This window comes from Motacilla alba, chromosome 15 (assembly GCF_015832195.1).
Source record: "Motacilla alba alba isolate MOTALB_02 chromosome 15, Motacilla_alba_V1.0_pri, whole genome shotgun sequence".
NCBI classification, from domain to species: domain Eukaryota; kingdom Metazoa; phylum Chordata; class Aves; order Passeriformes; family Motacillidae; genus Motacilla; species Motacilla alba.
The window spans coordinates 2009522-2030436 of NC_052030.1; the positions used below are offsets into that span (position 1 = coordinate 2009522).

Consider the following 20915-nt stretch of genomic DNA (forward strand, 5'->3'; position numbering starts at 1 on the left):
CCCTGCTCCCCACACAGGCACGCCCTGGAGTGCTCCCAGGGTTGTGCGCTGCCTTCACTGTGTCCATACACACACAGCTTTTATTACACACACACGTGTGTGTGCGTGTGTCTGTAATAAATACAGACACGTGTTCATATATACATGCACTTGTATCACAGAACATATCGCACACATATCATATATACTTTATATATCCAGCTATACATTCACATATGTACAAATGCATGTGTATATACATATCTATATGTATGTGTATACACATATATACACATACTTACACATACATAGATGCATAGATCTGTTAATGTATACCTACATACCCATCTATTACCAATCCTATACATACACATATGTGTATATACATATATATACAGCCATATCTATTAGTACAGTTCTATATATACATACATATACACATCTGTATATATACACACATACACACATCTATATATACACATATACATAGTACACATACATAGATATGCATAGATATATGTAGATAAAGATAGATATACATACACGTATATATACATGTATATATATTTATATACAGACATATCTATTAATGAGGTTCTATACATATACATACATATATAAATCTATATATATATACATATACATACAGTATACATATACAGATATACATACATATACATATGTGTAGGTATACATGCATGCATATACATATATATATAAATATCTATTCATATGGTTCTATACCTATTCATACATATATACATCTCTATATATAGACATATATACATGGTATACATCTATAGGTATACACACATACACATTTACAGACATATAGATATACATACATGTACATACATATACATTCAGACATATCTATTAATACAGCTCTATACATATAAATACATAGATACATCTATATATATACACATATATACATAGTATACATATATAGGTACACATACATGTATATACCTATATATACATACACACACACACACACACACACACACACACATATATATATATATATATATATATATATACACAGTATACATATATAGATATACTTACATATACATATGTACTGGTATACATACATGTATATACATGTATGTATAGAAATATCTATTAATACGGTTCTATACCTATACATACATATATATATGCATATATATATACATGGTATACATCTATAGATATATATATACACACACATATACATATATATGTCTATAAATTGAAAACATACAGTTCTATACGTTCACACATATATACAGGTACACACTGACATTAGCCAGGCCTTTTTTCCGGTTCGGTGGGGGAAGGATGTTCCCGCTGGAATCGGTGGCGCAGTGCCCCGGCGCGGCCCCGCGGTGCCCCGTGCCCAGCGGCGCGGCTCGGCTCGGTTCGGTGCCGGTGCTGCCGGTGGTGCCGGTGCCGCCCCGCGCACGCCCGGCCGCGGTTTCCGCCGCCCCGCCCCGCCGGCGGAAGCGCTCGGGCCGCGCCGGGGCCGCGCGGGGCTCGGCGCCGCTCGCTGCGCGCCCGCCGGTGATGCCGGCCCCGGGCCCGCGCTGCCCCTCGCCCCGCCATGCTGCCCTGCGGGGCCGTGCTCTGGCGGCGGCTGCTCAGGAAGCGATGGGTCCTCGGCGTCGTCTTCGGGCTCTCGCTCGTGTACTTCATCAGCAGCACCTTCAAGCAGGTCAGTGCCGGCCGCGGCCCCGGCGGGCTGGGTTTAACAGCCCTTGTGCCTCGGTGGCTTTCGATCTTCAGGTGCTGTCACCGCAGCCCTGAGTAGCGCTGCCGTGAGAATGACGATCCAAATGTTTAATGGAGTTTAAAATAGGAATGCCTGATTCTGTGTTTGACAGCAACAGCGGTTTGAACCAAAACTGGGAAAAGAAAGTCTCCGCTGGGTTTGGTAGTTGTTGGTGTGTGTGTTGGAAGAGGTGATTCCACTGGCAAAGGGCTCATGAAAGAGAAATTCGTTCAGCTGTGGTTATTTAATATAAAATATACTGCTTTTGTGGTTGTGGTGATTGAGTTCAGCTGTGTTAGCTGGTCCATGGTGAACTGGAATACCCTGACATTGTCTGGAAGTCCAGACAGTGGGTCTTCCTGTTGTATGTGGTACTACAAGCAGTAAATTGTTTGCACCATTGATGCTGGAGTTTCCTGTGCTGGGGAGTTTACAAGTACTAGGCGTCTTTAATCCTGGGAAAGGCACGTGGATTGAAGTGGCAGGAGGAACTGGTATGTTTGGTTGCATTCCTGTTTTTCCTTGCAGGAAGAGAGGATGGTGAGAGATCGGACTCTCCTCCAAGTGCAGGAGCATGAGCAGCCCATCATGTGGAAGGTGAAGTTCAGCTCGGGGAACAGCAGTCAGCTGAGCAACCAGTGCAGGAACTCTGTGCAGGGGAAGCTCCTCATTACAGATGAACTGGGTATAGTTGATATTTAGTTGAATTTGTTCTGCATATGGCAGTGCTGAACGCTGCTTTGCCTGTCTGACTGCTGATGGCACTTTGATGGAACAACTGCTCTTTATTAAGACATTTTCTCCCTTGGCCTGTTCTCCTCTGATGGCTGAATTTCACTGTGGCTGCAGGTGCTGCTGCTTTGGGTCTGTGCACACCAGACTCAGGCCCAGGGCTGTGGAGTGTGACTGTGACCACCTTAAAGAATTCCAGTCACCTTTGCACAGAACCCAGACATTGAGTCCTGCTCAGTTTGCTGTGGTTGCTTGCAGAGCTCTTTGTGTCTCCCTGCAGTGTGCTCCTGCTGTCAGGGAGCTTAGGGAGAGCAACTGAGGAAACCTTGGCCTTGTATGGAGGCAGCTCTGGGCCGGTGTAATTAGTGCTCAGTCACAGTTAACGAGCTTGTCTGACCCTTGTAAACCCAAGGTTATTAACCACTTGTTTTAAGCAGTAGAAGTTAAAGACTCTGTCCTGCCCTGTGCTTGTTGCTTAGACCTGGATCTTTCTTTGCCACAAATCAAGGCTATAGAGAACCCACCACATCTTTTGTGATTTGCATCAATGTTAAATTACCACTGCCTGGCTTAGGCTTAGTTCATAAGATCTCTAAAAATTACAGATCTCTCACTGTCTAACACTGTGGTAGTACTGTTTCTATATACATTCTAATATGGTGTATATTCTATAATATACACCATATTTCTACACTGTTAAGGATTCCACTCAGCAATTAATATTACGCTATCCTGCATGGCTAAATCTAAGTCTCTTCATGCTGAACTGTAAGAGAATTATCCAGACACAGAGCCGTTGCAAAAACGTGTGTTGTGGTTTTTTTCCAGTATAATCAATGCCAGTCCCGTTCCCCCTTTCACCACAAAGAACTATACCCAAAAAAGGTCAGAACTTAAATAATCTGCATTTAAATACTCGTGGTGTATGCAGAGCACATACTAGAGTAGGATATGATAGCTGTGCCTGTAACACCAGGCTGTCTGAAACGCTGCTCTCCACTTCAAAGAGTGGCTGCACAGGACTGAGTGGGATCATAATCTACTAAATAACAAACAAACCTGTTCCTAAGGATTGTGATTCTTACTGCAGATTTCCATAGAACATACAGAGGGGTGTGCCTTGCCACTTGTCACTCCTGTTGCTGTTTTCCAGGCTACATCTGTGAGAGGAAGGACCTGCTGGTGAATGGCTGCTGCAACGTGCACGTGCCCAGCACCAAGCTGTACAGCTGTGACAGCTGCCTGCCCAACGGCTGCTGCAGCATCTACGAGTTCTGTGTGTCCTGCTGCCTGCAGCCCAGCAAGGTGATGCACTTCCTCCTGCTTTCCAGGTGTTCTCAGCTGCTGGGGTCCCTCTGTGCCTAAAAGTGCTTCTTTGAGAGGAGCGTTTTTAGAGGGAGAGTTCCTTTCCTTGGAAGTTTGAGGAAAGCCTCCAAGGAGCGTATGGCTAGCTATAAATAAAGCCTTAACAACAGTCATCCTTCCCACTTTTGGGAGGAAATACTGGGAGCCTTGAAAAGTGTTTCAGCTTCAGGGGAATCGCATTTGCTGAAGAGAAATGATTGCAGAAGAGTTACTGCAGCCACTATTAGTTTTGTAATTGGCATTTCCCCTTTTTCTGTGAGCTTCTCTTAGATTCTTGTCCTGCTGCTGGGGTTCTGAGGCATTAGCCTTTCAGTGCTTGCTAGAAATCCTAAGTGGAGTTCCTTACTATTCCTCTGATACCTGAGCTTTGTAGCCTGGGGTGGGCTTTGATTACTCCTTGCTGAAGCAGAGTGTTTCTGATTTTTGCCTTCTCTTTGCTGACCACTTCAGCAACATCTCCTGGAGCGGTTCTTGAACCGGGCAGCGATTGCGTTCCAGAACCTCTTCATGGCAGTGGAAGATCACTTTGAGCTGTGTCTGGCCAAGTGTAGGACTTCATCACAGGTGAGGCACCAGCACATGTCCAGGGCCCACAGAGGTGCCCTTGGGAGATGGGGCTCCATGCTGTGAGTGGCTGGTTTGAGTCGTGTTTGTGTTTCCATAAAAGCTGAAGCTGTGGCTGAGAGCCAGTCTGGAGGCAAAGCACGCGTTTAGAGCAGGACGAGTTGCACATTCCTGTAGAAAAGAGGGGCTTAACCAAAAAGAGACCGAGTTCAGTGACCAGTGAAGATCTCTATGAGTTCTGGGGAAGATCTCCTTAGGATGAAGACAGTGAGAGCTGTTCCCAGTAGCCTCAGAATGCTCTTTATTTTATGGTACAGCTGGAGACTCACCATGTGCTGGCAATCACCTGCATGGTAACTCAAAAACTGTGTTGTAATTTCTCTGTTTATTAAGGGCAGAGGTGAATTTCTGTTACCCATGTGGTTTTACTAGAAGTTTTGCTCTAAGCAAGCAGTGGCCCTTGGAGAAAGTGCTGTTGGCCATGTCCTGCAGCTTCAGTATTTCAAGTAGCAGTAGGGATGGACTGCAAACAAAAGGTAGATTTCCAAATGTCTCCAAAGTTGCTGGGATTTTTTACCCATAAAATCTGAACTCTGCTTTTTGTCAAGAGAAATGCACACATCTCAAGTTGCAAACTTTGTTGTGCTCTGCTTGCTTAGAACATTTGATGATGCTGCCTAAACAGATCTAAATTTTTTTTAATGAACTCTGTTCCCACCTACTTGAGTGATCTCTTGAAAAGGAGGTTCTGGTTCAACACTGCAGTGCTGTAATACATCTGCTGGCTCTTGTGTGCTGGCAATGCAGAGTTCTTTGACTCCAAAGGCACTCTGATGTGTAGAAGAATTTGGGAATTTTTTTTTTGCCTGTGCTTAAACACTGTGCAATTTTTCCCTCCAGGAAGGGAGCCTTATTTCACTGTGTATATATTGTTAAAGCTTCTCCTCCTTTCCTGGCAGAGTGTGCAGCATGAGAACACCTACAGAGACCCAATTGCCAAATACTGCTATGGGGAGTACCCCCCAGAGCTCCTGCCTGTTTGAGAGCTGCAGATCTGAGCAGCAGGAGGAAGGAGCTGGAGCCTTGAATCCAAAAGGACAAGACAGCAGCTGTTGCTTTACCAAAGCCTCAGTGTAAAAGCTTGCCTGGTGTGGGGGCAAACCCAGAGGTGAAGAGAGGAAGTAAGGAACTTAAGTTCTTCGGGACTGAATCTTGCTTTCTTCAATTTATTGTGCACCTGCTTTGGAGTGCTGGTACTGTGCTGCTGTGCCAGTGCATTATTTGAATACTTCCTCAGAATTTTAGGAATCGTGGAGTCAATCTGGGCTACAGAACATCATGAGAAAAATATCTAATGTGGCTTTGCAGCTGTAAATGGAGGTTCAGCTGTGTCTCTGCAGTCCAGAGACTTTCCACGGTGACAGTAGGAACTGGAGGACTTTTCCTTTCAGAGGGCAAAGCATGCCCACTGTGCTTCTCTCTCTGGAACCCTTGACATGCATGGTGTACACTACATATGTAATTATGAGTTATTTATTCATTTTATATGGGTCACTGGCTGAAAGTATGGATGCTTTTCATAGCTAGTTGTGGATGCCTTTCAGTCCCTGCTTTGCTGTGTCAGCTAGAAGGGATATTTTAGATCCTGACTAAAGTTGGTAGGGTTTTTTTTTTCCTCCTTAGTCTAAAGGAATTGTATTGGGATTTGTCACTATAGTACTTATGTTCCTCTTAGTGAGTTTAAACCATTCAGAACTCCAATGGAGTTGTTCTGCCACAGTCCCATAGCACAAGAGAAGAGCAGGGATCTGCCTAGGATGGGATGTTTATTGTCTCTAAACACTTTCCTTGTTACTCTGCAGCAGTTTCCTCAAAGAGGAGTCCAGTTTTGTGAGCAGCTCTCTGCTGTCCACTTGCTGACAGGGAGCTGGGAAGATTTGTTTGCTTGAGCTTGTTCAGGCCTTGGTATTTCAAATGTACTTCACTCCTGGTTGTGCAGGAGGCCAAAGGGTGGAGCTGAGCTCTCCCCAGCACCTTTCCCAGCGCTGCCTGTGCCTCTCCGCCCTGCTCCAGTGAAGGAGGCAGGGTGGCTCTGCCAGCCTGCTCCAGCTCTCAGGCAGATCCTGAAGTGTTTTACATCGGTGTCTCAGGCAGCAAACAGCAGCTTCCTTTTAGCCCTTGGAACCCCCTTGCACCAAATTCCAGCTGATCTTCACCTTTGACAAACGTAATAAACAGGACTCAGTTAAGAAGACAAGAATTCATTATCCCCTGCTTGCTTTACACAATCCAGTGCCCAGCTCCTGCCGCTGTACCTCAGGCAGTGGGGAAAGGAAGAGGGCAACCTGCGGCCGGGAGTTTAGGATAAAAGGAGGCTGCATCCTCCGAAATCTCGACAGAGACCCCACGGGGGTATGGCGTAGTGGACTCTCTCCCTTTATTCGAATAAAGTTGCAGGACTTCTCTGTCTCCTTTGTGGGCACTGGCTTTGCGTAGCGCGGCTGTTCGCCCATGCTGAGCACACGAGCGGGGCAGGAGGCCGACCCGATCCCCGCGGGGCTCTGACGCGCACTGAGGTAACCCGGAAGTGACGCGCCTGGTTTTTGTCTTCCCCCGAGCCAATGGTAGCGCCGGACGCCCCTCACGTGACATCAGTACCCGCCCTTGGGTCCTAGCTCCCTTCGCCGGGCGCGCGCCGAGCTGAGCATGCGCAGTGCGGCCATCCCGGCGTTTTCCCCGGTTCTGAGGGAATTCTGCGGGAAAATGCTTCATCCCTGGGAGAAACCATCCCCACAGAGTCCCCGCGGGGCACGCGTGTCCCTGTGCCCTCAGGGGCTGTGCTGTGGGGCCGGGGGCTGCTCCAGGGGTGGGTGAGGGCTCCCCCCGGCGCAGAGACCCCGCCAGGCCCGCAGCCCCTCCTGCCCGCCCTCATGGCCCAGGGACGCGGGACGCGAGCCGCGGGCTGAGGATTAGCCTTTACTGCCTTTATTATCCTTGTTTAAACTCTGCGAAAGCCCCAGCCAGGTCCAGGCCGCCCCGTGCCAGGTGCTGGAAGAGCCCAGCACAGCCAGGCCACGGCCGAGCCCTCCATGCTCCTGCTGCAGGAGGCCCTGGCTGCTCTGCGGCCGTGCCCGGCTGTCTGCTGCCCCGCGGGGGACGCTTGGGGACAAAGAGGAGCTTGCTGCACTTCCCAGCACGGGTCTGCTCAAGCGTGCAAAGATGGATTTTTCCCATCCCTCCCAGGGCTGCCGCTCTCCCTGCTGGGATAGGGTGGCCAGGGGAAGCGTAAAAGCTTCAGGTGCCTCTAGAGCCACCTGAGGGCCGGGGACAGGGCGCAGTAATAGGTGCCGTTATCATCCTGGCAGGCGGCCGCGATGGTGAGGATGCAGGCGTTGCTGGCGAGGTCTTTGGTGGCCGAGAAGCGGTCGGGGGTCTTGGCAGGCTTGTGCTTGTCTCGCTCCGAGTTGTAATAGAGCAGGTACCTGAGGGAGTGGCCGGGGCGCTGCTGGTACCAGGAGATGCCGAAGTGGCTGATGTTGTACTGCGGGCTCAGCGTGCAGAAGAGCCGAGCGCTCTGCCCGGGCTGCACGAACACGGAGCTTGGCTGGCTCAGCACGGGCTGGGCCCTGGCAGCTGCACGCACCGGGGATGCAGTTAGTGATGGGCTGAGCCGTGTCCCCCTCGCCCTCTGTCCCCAAAAGGAGACAACGCCATTTCCCAACCACCACCCTGCTCATCAGATCACAAGCCCCGGAGCAAAAGGCCCTACTCAAACCAACCCCCCCTGGGGAGCCCAGGCCTGCCTTCCACCCTGCGGTGCCCCCAGGCAGAGCTGACTCGGCACAGCACCCTTACCTGAGCCCAGTGTCCCCAGCAGGAGCAGGACTGTGAAGCCCAGGGCCATGGCAGGAGGCAGAGGAAGGGAGGCTGCTTCAGAGCAGCTCTGGGATGCTGCACAAAGCCCGGGTGCTGTGCCGTGGCCACTGGTGGGGTGTATGTAAATGACACGGGGGGCTCGGGGACTCAGCTCCCCAGGGCTGCTCGCTCTGCTGCAGCTGGGCTTCAGGGAGGGGGTGAGAGCCACCCACCCTCACCCCAGCCCATTTCCTTCAGCTGCAGCAGCACACCCACAGCTCCCCCCACGCCCCGGGCGCTGGGGAGGCATCGCTGACCATCTCTCCTCGCTGATGGGAGGAGCAGGGAGGTTTCCCTGCAGTCTCACACTCGGGCTCTCTGCTGCCAGGCATGCAGGAGGCCGGGAGCCTGAGCCACACCGTGCCAAGGATGCCCTGGGAAGACAGCAGGCTGGGGGCCACCAGGGAGAACGGAAGATGACAGGCAGCTGTTCCATCACAGAAACAACAGAAGGAAAGCCGCTGCTCCCTTCACACAGCTCCATCACAGTGGCAGGAGTGACTGGGCAGGGTCTCAGCAGGGGCTGGGAGCTGCTGAGGGTGCTGCCTCTTGGCCAGGGCCAGCTCGGGAGCCGCAGCCGTGGGCAGCCCTGGAGGGTGGCTGCTGAGGCCAGCGGGCAGGAGGGCTGTCCCCAGGGAGCCGGGGCAGAGGTGGCTGCAGCACAGCTGGTGCGGAAGGACAGCAGACTGTTACAGCCAACGGCCACCAGCTCAGCGGGCGTGAAGCCACTCCTGCCTATGACACCTGTCACGGGGCCACTGCGTCACACGGCCACCGGCCAAGGCTGTCCCCAGCAGTGAGGGCAGCGGGCATTTCTCATGTGCCAGAGCCTCCTGCCCTCCACAGGCAGGCTCAGCCCGTGCCAGCGCCACCTCATCACCACCAGGGACAGCCACTCCCTCCCTCTGCAGCACCCACAGAGGCCCCAAGCCAAAGATGTTTGCAGGTTTGCCCCTGCAGCTATCAGAGCTTGTGTTTCATGAGCTCTTGCAGGTATGAGCACCCTGCAGGTGCAGCTCCAGCTGCTGCCCACCAGCACTGCCCACAGTCTGCCAAGTGGTGCCGAGATGAACACAAGCACGTGTCCCGGGGGAGGAGTGTCACACACACCCCTTGTCCCAAGCTCTGAGCAGGTCAAGTCCGTGGATTGGACTGACTGTGAAATGAAACCTGGCAAGACAGGGAAATCACCTTGTGCAAAGAGAGGCATTCCAGAGAAAGGGAACTTGTCCTCAGAGCAGTGAGCGCTGGATAATGCAGCACATCAGCGTTGTTACTGGTCCCACCATTCCAGCCTCCCCATCTGCTGAGCAGTCCAGGGACATGATTTCATCCATGTTTTCCACAGGAAAAGGGGATGATGCTACAGGGCCCTAACTGCAGGAACACTTGCACAACATTTGGGCACCAAATAGAAGATGCAGCTGGCACATGACCATGTCCACCATGGGGCTGCAAAACCCCGGTGCCTCCTGCTACAGAGCAGGACCTGCACAGGCAGGGTCCTCGGGGGATTTTTCCAGTGGCATCCAGCCATGTCACACAGCAGGCCAGGCTGGCCTTGCAGCAGCACTCAGTTTGGAGCAGGGTGAACAAATGTGGCACCACCACCGCCCAGATGAGCTGCAGGACAAATGGGGGGGCGGGGGGGCAGGAAACACCACGAGACTGCAGAAAGTCTGAAATTCAGAGCATCTGGGACCACATGGAGCAGGCGGCCTTCCCAACAGGCTGTTGTTTAGCTCAGCCCTTGCCCTGCCTCCTCTCTCCCCCCGCAGGAGGCTCGAGAACCCGCAGGGGCCATTCCCTGTTGCTGGGCACTCTGAAACCGCAGCAGCGGCCGTGGGATGGAGCCTGAGCGCCCGCGGCTCTCCAGCAGCTCCCAGCGCTGCCTGCAGGAAGGGGCACGGCAGCGCCATGTTCACCACTGTGAGATTCGGAGGCAGCTGGGGGTAGCCGGGCACCTGGGCCACCCTCGTCACCCCCACAAGGGGCGGGGAGGGACACAGCACCTGGTGCACAGCAATGGCCAGTGCTGAGGGAACGGGCAGGAGAGCCCTGCCAGGCACAGCAGCATCCTGCACCTCGCTGCTTTTCAAAAAGGGGAGAGCTGTTACCCCTATACTCCAAATCACAGGGAAACCACCCCAGCAGAGCTGAGTCAAGCACAGGGAGGGAGGCTGGAGGTGAGGAGGAGCTCCCAGCCTGGCAGCTCTGGGAAAGCACCGCAGGGGGCTCTGCTTATCTAGACACAACCAGAAGAGCTGTGGGGCACAAGTGCCAGGTGCCAGCAGAGCTCCTCTGTTCTGGGCTGTGTGGGAAGGGTTCCCTGACTGAAAACCTGGCTCTCAGTGTCAGAGAGCAGGCATTTGTGGGAAGGAATGAGCAGCCCCTATCCTGAGCTTACCCAGCTGGCTGAAAGCCTTGGCCTTACCCCAGACACTCGTGGCTGAAGCCATCAGACACACACACAGTCCTAAGCCTTTGCTCCCTCTGCTATTTGAATTGGATCCCCAGCTCTGACTACTGACGTGTGTCAGCCCTGGGGGATTTCTCAATTGTGACAAACTCGGTCAGAGTTCATGGCCAAAATATCCCTGGGTGACTCAGCCACAGTCTCCAGCTCGTTCCCCTTGTGACTGGGAACAGCCCCTAGGAGGGCGCTGCCAAGGACCAGGGCTCACTGCTTTTTCCTACACACGCTTGATGAAACAAAGGTGAAGGACAGAAACACTTCATCAATCAGAACCATTTTCCCCAAATGAAAGTGCTCATCTTCTCCCCTTGCCCTGGGGCACTCTCAGCACCCACTACCCGCAGCCATGGCTGTAATGCAGCTGCTCAAAGCCCTGCTGATGCCACGTGGGGGTCCTGCCTTTGCTGGCCACCGTGGGCACCTCTGAGCCACCTGCTGTGCCTCCTGCCATGCCCATGCGGTCCCTGGGTTTGGGGTTCTCGGGGGTCTCTTAGGTTGAGATGACCCCAAGAAGTGTTAGAAAGTCTCTTTTCCCAGCCCAGCAGTTGAAGAAGGAGTCAGGATTCTTCTGTTCTGGTTTTCAAGGTTGTTTATTTTCTCTTATCTAATACATTCTTTCTCTGAGGTCCATTCAGCCCAAGGCACACTGCCTGCCCTCAGGGTGCTGTTATCTTTTTATACTAAAAACTACATGTACTTTATTTACAATTATTTTCCAATACCTATCACCTATGTTAGACAGTCCATCTCTACTCTAAACCAATCCAAAAGTGCCACCATCACAGCAGAAGATGGAGGCCAAGAAGAAGAAGGAGAAAGAAGAATCTGGGCAGGTCCAGTCTATCTTGGGACCCTGAACCCCCATTCTAAAAACCCCAAAATTCTACTTTTCACCCTGTGACAAACTAACTGTCATTCTACTTAAACTTTCGTGACTTGCAGATCCTCATATAAGGTTGGTAACTTTTCCATGGATCAAAGGCACAGGGGTCTTGGGCTCTGTGCCAAGGTCTCTGAGCCCCCTGACAGGGGCTCGAGCCATCCAGGGCAGCCAGAGGGATGTCCTGGGTTCTGACAGGGGTGACCATGCTCCTGTCTCGGGTCTCATTCCCTGTCTGCAGCCAACTGCCAAGAGATGGTGAACCTGCTCTGCTGCGTCCAGACCCTGACCGGCCACCTGAAGAGGAAGTGTCAGTGCAGGCCTGAGGGTACGAGGGCTCTGGGCTGTGGTCACCGAAGGGTGCCACTCACCCATAGAGAGCAGCACAGGGTAACAAATGGGTCACATGGGAGTCACAGAACATCCCAAACACACAAGGGACAGCAAACCTCCCACTCCCCAGATCTCAGAACAGAATCTGCTAAGTGTAACTTGCCAAGGAAAATACCTCTAAACCCCTCAGGCTCACGTTGGCCCCACAGGGGCAGCCTGGGCTTCCTTCACCACGTCTTTGTCTCCAGACTGCATCGATCTTGTGGATGAAAAGGGCACCCTGATGAACCTGAGCAAAGATCCTGTATCTGAGTATGCCAGTAAATACCTGCAGGGAAGGCAGCGCTACATCCTCGTCAGAGCTGGCCGTGAGTGCCTGTGCAGGCAGCCCCGCTCAGCCCCAGGCAGGAAGGGTCTGCTCTGGGGGCAGCTTTGGGGAGGGCTGGCTCAGCAGCCACAGGACACAGCCCAGAAGCTCTGAGGAGGCAGAAGCCAGCTCAGATGAACAGCTAGAGCTGAGCCTTTGTTTGTCCAAGGGCTGCTCCAGGGGAGAAGGAACTTTTCCTGGGCAGAACCACCTGCCCCAGTTACAAGCCTTCAGTTCACAGCCAGGAGAGAGACTAATCCACTTCTCCCATTCTGCTGCCAGAAGAAAACTCTGAAGCCATGTGCTACAAATCCTTGCTTGAGGACCTGGGGAAACACTACCCTGACCTCCCAGGTAAGAGCCAGGCACCCACCTCACCTGCACAGAGGAGTCAGGGGTGCAGGCATGACTCCTGTTCCCAGCTCAGCCCTCGTACAGCACCTGCGGGACTCTCCTCTGATCCCCCTGTGCTCCTTCAGGGCAGGGAGTGCATTCAGGCACCAAGGGAGGGGACAAGCAGGGCTGCTGAGCAGGATCCCTCCCAGTTAAGAGTGACACCCCACACCAGGCAGAGCCCTGCCCAGCTTGTCTCCCTGGCAAAGAGGGTCATCTCCTTGGAACAAATGTGGGGGGGAAGGACAACAGGAGAAATTGGGAAACCCTCAAGTGTCTCTCCCAGGCTGTAGTCTCACAAGTTGGCAGTGCCAACATGTAATGGGCAACTGACCAACACAGCAGGAAAACACAACTCTGGAGGGGCTTGGTCACTCCACAGATTGGCTGCAGCAGCTCTCAGGAAAGACTCAGAGCACAGAGCAGAGGAAGAAGGGCTCCTTGCAGAGGGCTCAGCCTCACACCAGCACCCGGGCCAGGAACAGGACCACCTCAGAGAGCAAGAGGAGCTTGGAACACAAGAGCACCCCTAAAGGAAGAAGAGACCAATCACTGGTCACCCAGGCAGCACAGCCTCCACCAGGGCTCAAACACCTGCCCAGGGTCTTATTCCAGCACAGCAAGAGTCCCCTGCTACTGAGCCCCTCTCCTGGGATCCCGTCCCCCAGAGCTTCACACCCATCCCAAGCTGCACCCTGACAAACGCAGCATCGCAGCCAGGCACAGGCACCACCCTCCTGCTTCAGGGGGCTCGTGTTCCCCTGGCATGGCCTGCATCCCCAGGGACAAGAACCTGCAGCTCCTTCCCAGCCACCTGCACTCCCAGCACTGCCTGGGCCTGCTCCCACTGCAGCTCTGTGCAGGGGCCCTGCAGGGACTGCCCTCTGCAATCCCAGGAGGAGCTCCAGAGACAGCCAGTGCCCACAGCTGCAGAGGCAGCACCTTGCCAAGATGGGTCAGAGGCAGAACACACCTGCTGCAGGGGCTGCTGCTGGTTCTCCTTAACAGCTTCTCCCCCCAGAGCAACACACCAACAGTCTAATACACCTATTTCTTAAAGGGAGGTCAACAGCTTTGGAGTGGTGCCTCCCTGCTCACACAGGACAGCTCAGCACATGGAGCACTTGGGCTTTTTATCTCTGGCATCTACTTTTTCCCCTGGCTGTCTCTCAGAACACAAGACACCTCTGATAAGGGCAGGCACAGCTCAGGACATCTCTACCAAGAATTTAAGACTGTGACATTTAGAAGGGGCAGGATTTTCAACACCAGCCTCCAGTATCTGCTAACAGCATTTACCATCTAGATTTGGATTTCCTCACAGATCCCAGCAACGGGCTGAGAACTTGTCCTTTATTCAACAATCAGAGATCAAAAGGTTAAAAGACTCATTCTGCCATGAAAAATGCCTGTTAAGCACCTGAAAGTGTCCTGGCTTCACTGCTGTGCCACTGAAATTCCAGCTGAAACCTCAGAATTCCCTCTTAGACCAGTGTGAGGAACAGGGTGTCCTGCTGGAGGCCAGTCCATGGGCAGCAGTCACGAGGCTGTGCTGCCGAGGTGACTGGAAGAGCAAAGCAGCTCCAAACTTCACCTGACGCCAGTGACCTTGAGAACATTGCATAACCTGCTAGAGCTTCAAAGTCAGATCAGCCAGCCCTACCCAAGTGCCACAGCCAGACAGGTCGCACTCTTAGCTCTGAGGGCAGGACAGGTACTCAGGAAGAGGATATCCACAGAAAAGTCACTTGTGACTGAAAATACCACGGGACACGTGTTGGCTTAGCTCTCTGCAGCCTCTGCTCTGCCTGGAGGGCAGCCAGTGTCTGGATCTCCTTCTGCCAAGTCATGCAGGCACAGTCCTTGCTAGGCTGCACCCCCTGTGTGCAGGAAGTACCCACTTGTGCCTTGTCCTTTGGCTGACAATGTTAATGCTTTGGTAGCTTGATTTTAGCTTGAGGATTAAATAAAGAACATGCACAAGTGATAGGTCCAAATAAATTCTTTTATTTCTCTGTAATAAATACAGTGCTATCTGAACACTGAAGACCCTTGGGTCCAATCATTCCTTTCCTTCCCTACTAGTTCAGAAGTGAATTACCACTAGAATACTCCTGGCTGGTCAGTCTGTTCCCTCCAGCTCACTCCCTGTCTGTCCTGCCACTCCCTGTGGAGAGCAGGGCTCTACACCACGATCCTCTTCCCTACAAGGGGCGAATTCTTCACAGGAGAGAAGAAACACCTACAGGGAGGAAGCACAAGATCAGCATTAGGAACATGTTCCAGCAGCTGGAGTTAAAGCTCCCTCACCCAGTGTAACCCGATCATGACCTAAGTACTGACAGCAGCTTGTACCAAACGCAGCAGGAATTAGAGAGTCAGCCAGGGAGAGCACCCGGCTGCCCATGGCAGCAAGAGTGGATCCTCTAAGAAGGTACCGACAGCCTCCCAGCCTTCACAGAGACAGAGCCAAAATAGCTTCTCCTTCCCTTTCCAGCTGCCTTTTTCTCTTCAGGAGATGGCAAAGACACAGCTGTGTCCCACTAAAGCCCTAAAGGGCACTGTATCCCGAGAAGATCGCTTCTGCCACCTTCACAGCCTCGGAGGCGCCGTGCTGGCAGCAGCTCCCTCCCGCAGGGCCAGGGCACGCTCACCGTTGCTGTACTTGCACTGCTTCAGAGCCTCGTTGAAGCCCTCGCACAGGGTCAGGTCTCGCTGGTTGGTAGCGCACTCCAGGAACTGCTTCATCTCATAGTGGCACGGTCCGTACGGCGACTGCTGCAGCACGGCCGGGGGCTCCTGCGGCCATGGGCCGGGTCAGGGCGGCCGGGGGCAGCGGCGCCTGTTGCAGCGCGCTCCCGTCCCCTCGAGCGGGGGGCGACAGCCCGTCCCGTCCGTCCGTCCGTCCTTCCGTCCCTCCCGCCCGGCCCCGCTCCCCTCTCCCGCCGCCCCCCCGCCCAAGGGCGGCCCAAGGGCACAGCCCGGCTCCGCACGCACCTGGGCGGGCGCCGCCGCCTTGGCGGGCTCGGAGGAGCCGCCGCTGAAGACGCCGGTGATGGCGCTGCCCACGACGTGTCCAACGGCGGAGCCCACGGCCACGCCGGCCGCCGTGCTCGCCATCTGCGCCATCAGCCCGGGCTGCGCCGGCTGCGCCGCGGGCGCCGGGGCCGCTGGGGCCGGGCTGCGGAGAGACGAGAGTCATGGGGAGCGGCACGGGGCGGCGTGCCGCGGTGCGCCTGCCGAGCCGAACCGAGCCGAGCCGCGGTACCTGGCGGGCGCCGGGGCCGGGCCGGGCCGCGCCGCGCTCCTGCTCCTGCTGCCGCGCGCCATGGCTGTGCGCGCGCCCCGCCCCGCGCCCGCCTTTAGCCCGCCCGCGCCGCCACGTGACGCAGCGCGCACGCGCAAACGGCGGCCGGGGACAGGCCGCGCCCCGCTGGGGGAAGGGGCGGCTCCCGTATGGCGCATGCGCAGAAAGCGCAGGGGAGCCCGCGCAGCGCCCGCTCGCCACCGGCAGAGGGCGCAAGAGATCCGTGCGGGCGGGAACCGGGCACGGGATCGAGCATGGATCCATAGTGGAACCGATCATGGGATCATGGATCCATAGTGGAACCGGGCACGGGATCATGGATCCATAGTGGAACCGGGCACGGGATCGAGCATGGATCCATAGTGAACCGATCATGGGATCATGGATCCGTAATGGAACCGGGCACGGGATCATGGATCCATAGTGAACCGATCATGGGATCATGGATCCGTAATGGAACAGGGCACGGGATCATGGATCCATAGTGAACCGATCATGGGATCATAGATCCGTAATGGAACCGGGCACGGGATCGATCATGGATCCATAGTGAACCGATCATGGGATCATGGATCCGTAATGGAACCGGGCACGGGATCGAGCATGGATCCATAGTGGAACCGATCATGGGATCATGGATCCGTAATGGAACCAGGCATGGGATCGAGCATGGATCCATAATGGAACCTGGCATGGGATCATGGATCCATAATGGAACCGATCATGGGATCATGGATCCATAATGGAACCGATCATGGGATCATGGATCCATAGTGGAACCGGGCACGAGATCGAGCATGGATCCGTAATGGAACCGGGCACGGGATCGAGCATGGATCCATAGTGGAACCGATCATGGGATCATGGATCCGTAATGGAACCGGGCACGGGATCATGGATCCATAGTGGAACCGGGCACGGGATCGAGCATGGATCTGTAATGGAACCGGGCACGGGATCGAGCATGGATCCATAGTGGAACCTGGCATGGGATCATGGATCCATAATGGAACCTGGCATGGGATCATGGATCCATAATGGAACCGATCATAGGATCATGGATCCATAATTGAACCGGGCACGGGATCATGGATCCATAGTGAACCGATCATGGGATCATGGATCCGTAATGGAACCGATCATGGGATCATGGATCCGTAATGGAACCGGGCACGGGATCATGGATCCATAGTGAACCGATCATGGGATCATGGATCCGTAATGGAACCGGGCACGGGATCATGGATCCATAGTGGAACCGGGCACGGGATCGATCATGGATCCATAGTGAACCGATCATGGGATCATGGATCTGTAATGGAACCGGGCACGGGATCGATCATGGATCCATAGTGAACCGATCATGGGATCATGGATCCGTAATGGAACCGGGCACGGGATCGAGCATGGATCCATAGTGGAACCGATCATGGGATCATGGATCCGTAATGGAACCGGGCATGGGATCGAGCATGGATCCATAATGGAACCTGGCATGGGATCATGGATCCATAATGGAACCGATCATGGGATCATGGATCCATAATGGAACCGATCATGGGATCATGGATCCATAGTGGAACCGGGCACGAGATCGAGCATGGATCCGTAATGGAACCGGGCACGGGATCGAGCATGGATCCATAGTGGAACCGATCATGGGATCATGGATCCGTAATGGAACCGGGCACGGGATCATGGATCCATAGTGGAACCGGGCACGGGATCGAGCATGGATCTGTAATGGAACCGGGCACGGGATCGAGCATGGATCCATAGTGGAACCTGGCATGGGATCATGGATCCATAATGGAACCTGGCATGGGATCATGGATCCATAGTGAACCGATCATAGGATCATGGATCCATAATTGAACCGGGCACGGGATCATGGATCCATAGTGGAACCGATCATGGGATCATGGATCCATAGTGGAACCGGGCACGGGATCGATCATGGACCCATAGTGGAACCGGGCACGGGATCATGGATCCATAATGGAACCGGGCACGGGATGGAGCATGGATCCGTAATGGAACCGGGCACGGGATCGAGCATGGATCCATAATGGAACCTGGCATGGGATCATGGATCCATAATGGAACCGATCATGGGATCATGGATCCATAGTGGAACCGATCATGGGATCGTGGATCCATAGTGGAACCGGGCACGGGATCGAGCATGGATCCATAGTGGAACCGATCATGGGATCGTGGATCCATAATGGAACCGGGCACGGGATCGAGCATGGACCCATAGTGGAACCGATCATGGGATCGTGGATCCATAGTGGAACCGGGCACGGGATCGATCATGGATCCATAATGGAACCAATCATGGGATCGATCATGGACCCATAATTGAACCGGGCACGGGATCATGGATCCATAATGGAACCGGGCACGAGATCGATCATGGATCCATAATGGAACCGATCATAGGATCATGGATCCGTAATGGAACCGGGCACGGGATCGATCATGGATCCATAATGGAACCGATCATGGGATCGAGCATGGATCCGTAATGGAATCGATCACGGGATCAATCACGGGATCCATAATGGAACCGATCATGGATCCATAATGGAACCGATCACGGGATCGATCATGGATAGAACTGGGCACGGGATTGATCATGGAACCGGGCATGGGATCAATCATGGGATCCATCATGGAACCCGTCACAGGATCGATCATGGAAGCCGTCACGGGATCGATCACGGGATCGATCACCGAAGCACCGAGCCCCCCAAACCCCCTCGGAGCGCAGGCGCTCGGCAGCTCAGCCCGGGCCGCCAGTGCCCGGCGTGCCCAGCGCCGCCCCGCGCGGTGTGCGAGCACCCCCAGCCGGTGACCCCAGCGCTGCCCGGGGTGCTGCCCCCGTGCCGGGGCCGGACAGCCCTTCCCGTGAAGAAATTTGTCCCTGATGTCCTAGGAAACATTCCCGGCACAGCTTGAGGCCGTTTCCTCTTGTGCTGCCTGCGGGAACAGAGCGATCCCCCCGCTCCATCCTTGGCCCGGGAGCGCAGGGACAACAGCTCCGGGACAGCGGCTCCGGAACGGCGGCCTCGGGACAGCGGCTCCGGGACAGCGGCCTCGGGACAGCGGCCCCGGGACAGCGGCCCCGGGACAGCGGCTCCGGGACAGCGGCCCCGGGACGGCGGCCCCGGGACGGCGGCTCCGGGACAGCGGCTCCGGGACAGCGGCCTCGGGACAGCGGCCCCGGGACAGCGGCTCCGGGACAGCGGCCCCGGGACAGCGGCTCCGGGACGGCGGCCCCGGGACGGCGGCTCCGGGACGGCGGCTCCGGGACTGCGCCGCAGGGCGGGACAAAGCAGAGCTCCCGGAGCGCGGCTTTGCACGGGCTCGGGGTGCTCCTGCCAGGTGTGGGGCAGGCCGGGAGAGCGTGAAGGGGCTTGTAATGGGCAATAAACGCGGCCGCTGCGGAGGAGAGGCGGGTAATGAGCGGCTGGCAGAGGGAAGGGGAGCGCTCCGCAATTGGGGCAGGGAAGAGGCTGCCAGGGAGGAGGGAAGGGAGGAATGATGTGGTCTAAACCATTGACCGGCAGAACAATTTTTGCAGCAGCCCTCTGGATACAAACCAGGAGATCAAGGAACACTTTGCAAGGCGTGGACATTGTTGGGCAGTAGGAATCCACGAGAAGATGTTGATGAGCCCTCAAATCATGAAGAGACAGGCTGGACGACGCCAGCTTTACCTCCAAACCAATTTCCTGACAATCATCTCTTCCCTGGCACCCCTGCTAGACTCCAGGGCCTCTGTGGGTCCAGGTCTCCTCAGTGTCTCCCTGTGAACTGGCTTTGTTGCCATCTCTATCTTTGGGTGTTCCTTTGCCCAATGGAGAGAAAGACATTTCCAAAATTGAGAAGGATCCAGAAGATGTCCGGGGGAAAAAAAAAATATCCCAGCTGTGTCGTGTCTCTAGGGCTGCGTTCGTACATTCAGCAAGTTGTGAAAAGCAGCTCTTTGGGCTGGTTCATTGACTGGCAGGAATTAGAGAGCTCAGTCACTGCAGGGCTGGCAATTAGCTGCTGTGGAAGTGTTTTTGTAGAGTCAAATTTCCAGCGCGAGGGGAAGAGAAAAGCGTTTGTAAAGCAAGCCGCCCCTCGGCGCGGGAGCCGGGCGGGCAGGGGGAGCTGCAGCCCCTGAGGGAAGGGAAGGATCGTTCCTCAAACACCGCTGCGAGGGGAGCACCCCCAAATCCTTCCCCCGCAGTGTCGGGGGGCTGTCCTGCCCCGGGAGGTGAGCACTGCTGCTTTCAGCTGCATTTTACACCCAGCGTTTCCCTGCCTGGCTTCTCCCACCGACAGAGGGGCCGAGCAGCTGGAAAAGCTGGCATGGGACTGGAAAGCCCCTGCCTCAGCAGCACCTGCACTTTTCCCTTTCCCCAGGTCCTGGAGAAGTGTGGCTCCCTTCCTTGAAGGGAAGAGTGTGGCCCCGTCCCGAGGAGCCCTGAGAGCAAACAGAGCTGGTAGAGACAGGAGAGAGAAAGGGCAGGAGGGGAGACGAGGGTGAGCGACCAGGGGCCCCTGGCTGTGAGGAGCCCCAGCTCTGCCGGCTGAGCTCGGCTCTGCTGCCAGCATCAGCCGTGCTCCCGCGCCCCAGCCACCGGCGTGTGGGGCCGGGCTCCTTCCCCTGCCCGCTCGCTCTGGCCGCAGGCAGGGGCTCGGCATGTGCTGGAGGGAGGAGAGGGCGGACTGGCAGGGGCACAGGGAGTGCCAGAGCCCCAGCCGTAAGAAATCAACATTCATTAGTTCAGCACGCACAGAACTTGCTGAAGGAGCCCGGGCTTCAAGCTGAGCGCGCCCCCTCAGCCGCGT

The 20915-nt window shown here is 54.8% G+C and overlaps 5 protein-coding genes across 6 annotated transcripts in view; 2 read left to right on the forward strand and 3 right to left on the reverse strand.

Annotated features, from left to right (window-relative positions):
• Positions 1 to 1426, reverse strand: part of RNFT2 (ring finger protein, transmembrane 2) — a 28304-nt gene extending 26878 nt beyond the window's left edge. For both annotated transcript variants that reach the window (XM_038152182.1, XM_038152181.1), the window contains exon 1: positions 1269 to 1426. The gene's annotated coding sequence lies outside the window, so the exon portion shown is untranslated. The remainder of the gene's footprint in view (positions 1 to 1268) is intronic.
• Positions 1427 to 1467: 41 nt separating this feature from the next.
• SPRING1 (SREBF pathway regulator in golgi 1) lies at positions 1468 to 6863 on the forward strand. The gene is made up of 5 exons (XM_038152184.1): positions 1468 to 1678; positions 2264 to 2420; positions 3621 to 3772; positions 4283 to 4396; positions 5356 to 6863. Exons 1-5 carry the CDS (start codon positions 1568 to 1570, stop codon positions 5437 to 5439), a joined length of 618 nt encoding a protein of 205 aa, XP_038008112.1. The 5' UTR covers positions 1468 to 1567; the 3' UTR covers positions 5440 to 6863.
• Positions 6864 to 7006: 143 nt separating this feature from the next.
• On the reverse strand, positions 7007 to 9719 carry VPREB3 (V-set pre-B cell surrogate light chain 3). Its single transcript, XM_038152186.1, has 2 exons — positions 8252 to 9719; positions 7007 to 8029 (listed from the first exon to the last, which is right to left on the reverse strand). Exons 1-2 carry the CDS (start codon positions 8298 to 8300, stop codon positions 7701 to 7703), a joined length of 378 nt encoding a protein of 125 aa, XP_038008114.1. The 5' UTR covers positions 8301 to 9719; the 3' UTR covers positions 7007 to 7700.
• A 49-nt stretch (positions 9720 to 9768) lies between these two features.
• Positions 9769 to 13459, forward strand: C15H22orf15 (chromosome 15 C22orf15 homolog). The gene is given in 4 exon segments (XM_038152865.1): positions 9769 to 11995; positions 12249 to 12374; positions 12653 to 12721; positions 13143 to 13459. Coding segments are annotated over 4 exon segments (585 nt in total). The 5' UTR covers positions 9769 to 11922.
• A 1288-nt stretch (positions 13460 to 14747) lies between these two features.
• CHCHD10 (coiled-coil-helix-coiled-coil-helix domain containing 10) lies at positions 14748 to 16154 on the reverse strand. Its single transcript, XM_038152185.1, has 4 exons — positions 16029 to 16154; positions 15758 to 15941; positions 15415 to 15559; positions 14748 to 15002 (listed from the first exon to the last, which is right to left on the reverse strand). The coding sequence occupies exons 1-4, from the start codon at positions 16088 to 16090 to the stop codon at positions 14983 to 14985; spliced, it is 411 nt and encodes a 136-aa protein (XP_038008113.1). The 5' UTR covers positions 16091 to 16154; the 3' UTR covers positions 14748 to 14982.
• Between the last annotated feature and the right edge of the window lie 4761 nt (positions 16155 to 20915).